General features: G+C 48.8%; 2 protein-coding genes across 2 annotated transcripts in view; both read right to left on the bottom strand.

Annotated features, from left to right (window-relative positions):
* LOC139418930 (tumor necrosis factor receptor superfamily member 11B-like) overlaps positions 1–6349 on the bottom strand; it is a 35963-nt gene extending 29614 nt beyond the window's left edge. The window contains exon 1 of the mRNA XM_071168720.1: positions 6278–6349. Coding sequence (XP_071024821.1) covers positions 6278–6349 — 72 coding nt within the window. The remainder of the gene's footprint in view (positions 1–6277) is intronic.
* A 562-nt stretch (positions 6350–6911) lies between these two features.
* LOC139418921 (threonylcarbamoyladenosine tRNA methylthiotransferase-like) overlaps positions 6912–9554 on the bottom strand; it is a 404223-nt gene continuing 401580 nt past the window's right edge. The window contains exons 9-10 of the mRNA XM_071168710.1: positions 7676–7842; positions 6912–6971 (exon numbers count right to left, since the gene is read on the bottom strand). Coding sequence (XP_071024811.1) covers positions 6912–6971; positions 7676–7842 — 227 coding nt within the window. The remainder of the gene's footprint in view (positions 6972–7675; positions 7843–9554) is intronic.

Genomic DNA, 9554 nt, shown 5'->3' with positions numbered 1-9554 from the left:
ACACAGTGTTCAACAGGGTGTCAGTCCCCAGCCTCAACAGTAGAGGACACAGTGTTCAACAGGGTGTCAGTCCCCAGCCTCAACAGTAGAGGACACAGTGTTCAACAGGGTGTCAGTCCCCAGCCTCAACAGTAGAGGACACAGTGTTCAACAGGGTGTCAGTCCCCAGCCTCCACAGTAGAGTCCACATTGTTCAACAGGGTGTCAGTCCCCAGCCTCCACAGTAGAGTCCACATTGTTCAACAGGGTGTCAGTCCCCAGCTCTACAGTAGAGTCCACAGTGTTCAATAGGGTGTCAGTCACCAGGTCCACAGCCTCCACAGTAGAGACCACAGTGTTCAACAAGGGTGTCAGTCCCCAGCCTCCACAGTAGAGTCCACAGTGTTCAATATGGTGTCAGTCACCAGGTCTCCAGCCTCCACAGTAGAGTCCACAGTGTTTAACAGGGTATCAGTCCCCAGCCTCCACAGTAGAGTCCACAGTGTTCAACAGGGTGTCAGTCCCCAGCCTCCACAGTAGAGACCACAGTGTTCAACAGGGTGTCAGTCCCCAGCCTCCACAGTAGAGACCACAGTGTTCAACAGGGTGTCAGTCCCCAGCCTCCACAGTAGAGTCCACAGTGTTCAACAGGGTGTCAGTCCCCAGCCTCCACAGTAGAGACCACCGTGTTCAACAGGGTGTCAGTCCCCAGCCTCCACAGTAGAGTCCACAGTGTTTAACAGGGTATCAGTCCCCAGCCTCCACAGTAGAGTCCACAGTGTTCAACAGGGTGTCAGTCCCCAGCCTCCACAGTAGAGTCCACAGTGTTCAACAGGGTGTCAGTCCCCAGCCTCCACAGTAGAGACCACAGTGTTCAACAGGGTGTCAGTCCCCAGCCTCCACAGTAGAGTCCACAGTGTTCAACAGGGTGTCAGTCCCCAGCCTCCACAGTAGAGACCACAGTGTTCAACAGGGTGTCAGTCCCCAGCCTCCACAGTAGAGTCCACAGTGTTTAACAGGGTATCAGTCCCCAGCCTCCACAGTAGAGTCCACAGTGTTCAACAGGGTGTCAGTCCCCAGCCTCCACAGTAGAGACCACAGTGTTCAACAGGGTGTCAGTCCCCAGCCTCCACAGTAGAGACCACAGTGTTCAACAGGGTGTCAGTCCCCAGCCTCCACAGTAGAGACCACAGTGTTCAACAGGGTGTCAGTCCCCAGCCTCCACAGTAGAGTCCACAGTGTTCAACAGGGTATCAGTCCCCAGCCTCCACAGTGGTGCTAAACACCTCTCTGGTTCCCTGACTGTCTCTGGGCTTTAATGCTGTGCTAAACACCCCTCTGGTTCTCTGACTGTCTCTGGGCTTTAATGCTGTGCTAAACGCCCCTCTGGTTCTCTGACTGTCTCTGGGCTTTAATGCTGTGCTAAACGCCCCTCTGGTTCTCTGACTGTCTCTGGGCTTTAATGCTGTGCTAAACGCCCCTCTGGTTCTCTGACTGTCTCTGGGCTTTAATGCTGTGCTAAACGCCCCTCTGGTTCTCTGACTGTCTCTGGGCTTTAATGCTGTGCTAAACGCCCCTCTGGTTCTCTGACTGTCTCTGGGCTTTAATGCTGTGCTAAACACCTCTCTGGTTCTCTGACTGTCTCTGGGGTTTAATGCTGTGCTAAACGCCCCTCTGGTTCTCTGACTGTCTCTGGGCTTTAATGCTGTGCTAAACACCCCTCTGGTTCTCTGACTGTCTCTGGGCTTTAATGCTGTGCTAAACACCCCTCTGGTTCTCTGACTGTCTCTGGGCTTTAATGCTGTGCTAAACGCCTCTCTGGTTCTCTGACTGTCTCTGGGCTTTAATGCTGTGCTAAACACCTCTCTGGTTCTCTGACTGTCTCTGGGCTTTAATGCTGTGCTAAACACCTCTCTGGTTCTCTGACTGTCTCTGGGCTTTAATGCTGTGCTAAACGCCCCTCTGGTTCTCTGACTGTCTCTGGGCTTTAATGCTGTGCTAAACGCCCCTCTGGTTCTCTGACTGTCTCTGGGCTTTAATGCTGTGCTAAACGCCCCTCTGGTTCTCTGACTGTCTCTGGGCTTTAATGCTGTGCTAAACGCCCCTCTGGTTCTCTGACTGTCTCTGGGGTTTAATGCTGTGCTAAACACCCCTCTGGTTCACTGACTGTCTCTGGGCTTTAATGCTGTGCTAAACGCCCCTCTGGTTCTCTGACTGTCCCTGGGCTTTAATGCTGTGCTAAACGCCCCTCTGGTTCTCTGACTGTCCCTGGGCTTTAATGCTGTGCTAAACGCCCCTCTGGTTCTCTGACTGTCTCTGGGCTTTAATGCTGTGCTAAACGCCCCTCTGGTTCTCTGACTGTCTCTGGGCTTTAATGCTGTGCTAAACACCCCTCTGGTTCTCTGACTGTCTCTGGGCTTTAATGCTGTGCTAAACGCCCCTCTGGTTCTCTGACTGTCTCTGGGCTTTAATGCTGTGCTAAACACCCCTCTGGTTCTCTGTCTCTGGGCTTTAATGCTGTGCTAAACGCCCCTCTGGTTCTCTGACTGTCTCTGGGCTTTAATGCTGTGCTAAACGCCCCTCTGGTTCTCTGACTGTCTCTGGGGTTTAATGCTGTGCTAAACACCCCTCTGGTTCACTGACTGTCTCTGGGCTTTAATGCTGTGCTAAACGCCCCTCTGGTTCTCTGACTGTCCCTGGGCTTTAATGCTGTGCTAAACGCCCCTCTGGTTCTCTGACTGTCCCTGGGCTTTAATGCTGTGCTAAACGCCCCTCTGGTTCTCTGACTGTCTCTGGGCTTTAATGCTGTGCTAAACGCCCCTCTGGTTCTCTGACTGTCTCTGGGCTTTAATGCTGTGCTAAACACCCCTCTGGTTCTCTGACTGTCTCTGGGCTTTAATGCTGTGCTAAACGCCCCTCTGGTTCTCTGACTGTCTCTGGGCTTTAATGCTGTGCTAAACACCCCTCTGGTTCTCTGTCTCTGGGCTTTAATGCTGTGCTAAACGCCCCTCTGGTTCTCTGACTGTCTCTGGGCTTTAATGCTGTGCTAAACGCCCCTCTGGTTCTCTGACTGTCTCTGGGCTTTAATGCTGTGCTAAACACCCCTCTGGTTCTCTGACTGTCTCTGGGCTTTAATGCTGTGCTAAACGCCCCTCTGGTTCTCTGACTGTCTCTGGGCTTTAATGCTGTGCTAAACACCCCTCTGGTTCTCTGTCTCTGGGCTTTAATGCTGTGCTAAACGCCCCTCTGGTTCTCTGTCTCTGGGCTTTAATGCTGTGCTAAACGCCCCTCTGGTTCTCTGACTGTCTCTGGGCTTTAATGCTGTGCTAAACGCCCCTCTGGTTCTCTGACTGTCTCTGGGCTTTAATGCTGTGCTAAACGCCCCTCTGGTTCTCTGACTGTCTCTGGGCTTTAATGCTGTGCTAAACGCCCCTCTGGTTCTCTGACTGTCTCTGGGCTTTAATGCTGTGCTAAACGCCCCTCTGGTTCTCTGACTGTCTCTGGGCTTTAATGCTGTGCTAAACGCCCCTCTGGTTCTCTGACTGTCTCTGGGCTTTAATGCTGTGCTAAACGCCCCTCTGGTTCTCTGACTGTCTCTGGGCTTTAATGCTGTGCTAAACGCCCCTCTGGTTCTCTGACTGTCTCTGGGCTTTAATGCTGTGCTAAACGCCCCTCTGGTTCTCTGACTGTCTCTGGGCTTTAATGCTGTGCTAAACGCCCCTCTGGTTCTCTGACTGTCTCTGGGCTTTAATGCTGTGCTAAACGCCCCTCTGGTTCTCTGACTGTCTCTGGGCTTTAATGCTGTGCTAAACGCCCCTCTGGTTCTCTGACTGTCTCTGGGCTTTAATGCTGTGCTAAACGCCCCTCTGGTTCTCTGACTGTCTCTGGGCTTTAATGCTGTGCTAAACGCCCCTCTGGTTCTCTGACTGTCTCTGGGCTTTAATGCTGTGCTAAACACCCCTCTGGTTCTCTGACTGTCTCTGGGCTTTAATGCTGTGCTAAACACCCCTCTGGTTCTCTGACTGTCTCTGGGCTTTAATGCTGTGCTAAACGCCCCTCTGGTTCTCTGACTGTCTCTGGGCTTTAATGCTGTGCTAAACGCCCCTCTGGTTCTCTGACTGTCTCTGGGGTTTAATGCTGTGCTAAACGCCCCTCTGGTTCTCTGACTGTCTCTGGGCTTTAATGCTGTGCTAAACGCCCCTCTGGTTCTCTGACTGTCTCTGGGCTTTAATGCTGTGCTAAACGCCCCTCTGGTTCTCTGACTGTCTCTGGGCTTTAATGCTGTGCTAAACGCCCCTCTGGTTCTCTGACTGTCTCTGGGCTTTAATGCTGTGCTAAACACCCCTCTGGTTCTCTGACTGTCTCTGGGCTTTAATGCTGTGCTAAACGCCCCTCTGGTTCTCTGACTGTCTCTGGGCTTTAATGCTGTGCTAAACGCCCCTCTGGTTCTCTGACTGTCTCTGGGCTTTAATGCTGTGCTAAACGCCCCTCTGGTTCTCTGACTGTCTCTGGGCTTTAATGCTGTGCTAAACGCCCCTCTGGTTCTCTGACTGTCTCTGGGCTTTAATGCTGTGCTAAACGCCCCTCTGGTTCTCTGACTGTCTCTGGGCTTTAATGCTGTGCTAAACGCCCCTCTGGTTCTCTGACTGTCTCTGGGCTTTAATGCTGTGCTAAACGCCTTCCTTACCGAAGGTGTTAATACGCCACAGGATCACAGAGCTCTTCACAACTCAAATCAGCCTGCAATTTGCTACCCTTTTCCCCCTGTCACTCCATCATCGCAGTAGCGAGACCGACCGCTCAGAAATAAAAAAGGGAGAAAAAAAGGAAAATGTCAAACAGGAAGCACTAGGCTTTGTTAAGATATATTTTCATGTCTCGGAGAGAGACAGAAAGTAGATCCATTAAAGGTGAAATATATAATAATGTCAAAATGAAATGCCCGTGAGACCAATCTGGATCTAACAGCACCAATCACCAAAATGGCGGCGCGTCGTCGTCGGCGTTGGTATTTTCCGGATGTGTCAGAAGTAACCGACGTGAGTGGCTTAGAAGAGTGCACTTGGCATTTTCCTCGCCGAATCAAAACCATTTACTTTGATTTATTTTTTTTGTCCAATAGCAGGCGACGTAATATCTGAAGTATCTGAGAAAGGGAAAAAAAAAGGCCCCAAACCAGACAGATCTGCCCTTTAGCTGGTTGGAAGAACACAACAGATGGCACTTTATACAGACTGGAGCTACTGGTTCACTGAACTCTAGTTCAATCATTCACACACATATTATACAGACTGACTACTGGAGCTACGGGTTCACTGAACTCTGGTTCAATCATTCACACACATATTATACAGACTGACTACTGGAGCTACTAGTTCACTGAACTCTAGTTCAATCATTCACACACATATTATAAAGACTGACTACTGGAGCTACTGGTTCACTGAACTCTGGTTCAATCATTCACACACATATTATAAAGACTGACTACTGGAGCTACGGGTTCACTGAACTCTGGTTCAATCATTCACACACATATTGAACTGTATAAAGAGAGAGAACAACAACAACAAAATAACAAGTTCATCTGCTGAACGTATGAACCCATCGTTAGATCGGACGAACCCAGCGCTAGGCAGACGAACCCAGCGCTAGGCAGACGAACCCAGCGCTAGGCAGACGAACCCCTCGCTAGGCGGACGAACCCATCGCTAGACAGACGAACTCATCGCTAGGCGGACGAACCCATCACTAGGTCGGACGAACCCATCGCTAGACGGACAAACCCATCGCTAGGCGGACGAACCCATCGCTAGGCGGACGAACCCATCGCTAGGCGGACAAACCCATCGCTAGGCGGACGAACCCATCGCTAGACGGACGAACCCATCGCTAGGCGGACGAACCCATCGCTAGACGGACGAACCCATCGCTAGGCGGCCGAACCCATCGCTAGGCGGACGAACCCATCGCTAGGCGGCCGAACCCATCGCTAGACGGACGAACCCATCGCTAGGCGGACGAACCCATCGCTAGGCGGACGAACCCATCGCTAGACGGACGAACCCATCGCTAGACGGACGAACCCATCGCTAGACGGACGAACCCATCGCTAGACGGACGAACCCATCGCTAGACGGACGAACCCATCGCTAGGAGGACGAACCCAACGCTAGACGGACGAACCCATCGTTAGGCGGACGAACCCATCGCTAGGCGGACAAACCCATCGCTAGGCGGACGAACCCATCGCTAGGCGGACGAACCCATCGCTAGGCGGACAAACCTATCGCTAGACGGACGAACCCATCGCTAGGCGGAAGAACCCATCGATAGGCGGAGGAACCCATCGATAGGCGGACGAACCCATCGCTAGGCGGAGGAACCCATCGCTAGGCGGAGGAACCCATCGCTAGGCGGAGGAACCCATCGCTAGGCGGAGGAACCCATCGCTAGGCGGAGGAACCCATCGCTAGGCGGAGGAACCCATCGCTAGGCGGAGGAACCCATCGCTAGGCAGACATACTCATCGCTAGGCAGACGAACCCATCGCTAGGCAGACGAACCCATCGCTAGACAGACGAACCCATCGCTAGGCAGACGAACCCATCGCTAGGCAGACAAACCCATCGCTAGGCGGATGAACCCAACGCTAGGCAGACAAACCCATCGCTAGGCAGACGAACCCATCGCTAGGCAGACAAACCCATCGCTAGGCGGATGAACCCATCGCTAGGCGGATGAACCCATCGCTAGGCAGACAAACCCATCGCTAGGCAGAGGAACCCATCGCTAGGAAGACATACCCATCGCTAGGCAGACAAACCCATCGTTAGGCCGATGAACCCATCGCTAGGCAGACAAACCCATCGCTAGGCGGATGAACCCAACGCTAGGCAGACAAACCCATCGCTAGGCAGACGAACCCATCGCTAGGCAGACAAACCCATCGCTAGGCGGATGAACCCATCGCTAGGCAGAGGAACCCATCGCTAGGAAGACATACCCATCGCTAGGAAGACATACCCATCGCTAGGCAGACAAACCCATCGCTAGGCGGATGAACCCATCGCTAGGCAGACAAACCCATCGCTAGGAAGACATACCCATCGCTAGGCAGACAAACCCATCGCTAGGCGGATGAACCCATCGCTAGGCGGATGAACCCATCGCTAGGCAGACAAACCCATCGCTAGGCAGAGGAACCCATCGCTAGGAAGACATACCCATCGCTAGGCAGACAAACCCATCGCTAGGCGGATGAACCCATCGCTAGGCGGAGGAACCCATTGCATGAAAAAAAACGCCTTCCCACTGTCCTCCATATACATCCAACTATCAAAATTACACGACTAATTAGCATTTAACTGTTATTTCCTTCATTAGCAGGAAGCTTGGTCAGGTTATAATTTGAATGTATCAGAGCATAAACGTGGCCTATACATACGGGGACCACATTACAGCCTCAATGAACCCCCCAGCCAATTAAAACAGCTCGTCACAGTACCTCTACCCTGTTACTAGTGTGGCACATCAGACGCTAACACACACACACCGTCAGACATATACACACACTCATACACTAACTCACACTGTCAGAGACACACACACAGAGAGACGCATACACCCATTCATACACTAACACACACACTGTCAGACACACACACACACACACACACACACACAGTGACGGTACCTCTAGGTGCTCCAGGATGTACGGAGGGTTGGTCATGCCCAGTCTCAGCATAGCTCCTTCGGGAATTTCTTCCACTAGTCTCCATAGCAGAGTGGGCAGGTCTGTCCCGATGTCCTTCCCATAAGCCCCGGTGTCCTCACTGGTCAGCCAGATCTCACACACACCCTCTGAGGAGGGAGAGAGAGAGAGAGAGCAGAGAGAGAGAGAGCAGAGAGAGAGAGAGAGAGAGAGAGAGAATACCCCTGTAAGAACACACTAAATACCATGACGTACTGCAATAACCACATAGAAAATCACAAAGAAACCAACAAGTAAATAGTTGTTATTATTGTCTCTGAGGAAAAGAGATGCACACTATAAAACATACGGATGATAAAATACAGTGAACATCATCTGATACGGCAGCATATCAACATAATGTAGAAGATGATTACTGGTAAAACAATACCTTAGTAAATACCTTAGCATAGTCTTAGTAAATACCTTAGCAGCCTCTTAGTAAATACCTTAGTAACCTCTTAGTAAATACCTTAGTAACCTCTTAGTAACCTCTTAGTAAATACCTTAGTAACCTCTTAGTAAACACCTTAGTAATGTCTTAGTAAATACCTTAGTAACCTCTTAGTAAATACCTTAGTAACCTCTTAGTAAATACCTTAGTAACCTCTTAGTAAATACCTTAGCAGCCTCTTAGTAAATACCTTAGTAACCTCTTAGTAACCTCTTAGTAAATACCTTAGTAACCTCTTAGTAACCTCTTAGTAAATACCTTAGTAACCTCTTAGTAACCTCTTAGTAAATACCGTAGTAACCTCTTAGTAAATACCGTAGTAACCTCTTAGTAAATACCTTAGTAACCTCTTAGTAAATACTTTAGTAACCTCTTAGTAACCTCTTAGTAAATACCTTAGTAACCTCTTAGTAAATACCTTAGTAACCTCTTAGTAAATACCTTAGTAACCTCTTAGTAAATACTTTAGTAACCTCTTAGTAACCTCTTAGTAACCTCTTAGTAAATACCTTAGTAACCTCTTAGTAAATACCTTAGTAACCTCTTAGTAAATACCTTAGTAACCTCTTAGTAACCTCTTAGTAAATACCTTAGTAACCTCTTAGTAAATACCTTAGTAACCTCTTAGTAAATACCTTAGTAACCTCTTAGTAACCTCTTAGTAAATACCTTAGTAACCTCTTAGTAAATACCTTAGTAAATACCTTAGTAACCTCTTAGTAAATACCTTAGTAACCTCTTAGTAAATACCTTAGTAACCTCTTAGTAAATACCTTAGTAACCTCTTAGTAAATACCTTAGTAACCTCTTAGTAAATACCTTAGTAACCTCTTAGTAAATACCTTAGTAACCTCTTAGTAACCTCTTAGTAAATACCTTAGTAACCTCTTAGTAACCTCTTAGTAAATACCTTAGTAACCTCTTAGTAACCTCTTAGTAAATACCGTAGTAACCTCTTAGTAAATACCGTAGTAACCTCTTAGTAAATACCTTAGTAACCTCTTAGTAAATACTTTAGTAACCTCTTAGTAACCTCTTAGTAAATACCTTAGTAACCTCTTAGTAAATACCTTAGTAACCTCTTAGTAAATACCTTAGTAACCTCTTAGTAAATACTTTAGTAACCTCTTAGTAACCTCTTAGTAAATACCTTAGTAACCTCTTAGTAAATACCTTAGTAACCTCTTAGTAAATACCTTAGTAACCTCTTAGTAAATACCTTAGTAACCTCTTAGTAAATACCTTAGTAACCTCTTAGTAAATACCTTAGTAAATACCTTAGTAACCTCTTAGTAAATACCTTAGTAACCTCTTAGTAAATACCTTAGTAACCTCTTAGTAAATACCTTAGTAACCTCTTTTAGTAAC

Source organism: Oncorhynchus clarkii, chromosome 2 (genome assembly GCF_045791955.1).
Source record: "Oncorhynchus clarkii lewisi isolate Uvic-CL-2024 chromosome 2, UVic_Ocla_1.0, whole genome shotgun sequence".
NCBI lineage: Eukaryota > Metazoa > Chordata > Actinopteri > Salmoniformes > Salmonidae > Oncorhynchus > Oncorhynchus clarkii.
Note: the sequence above shows the minus strand (reverse complement) of the source record. Positions and strands in the feature narration are given on the sequence as shown.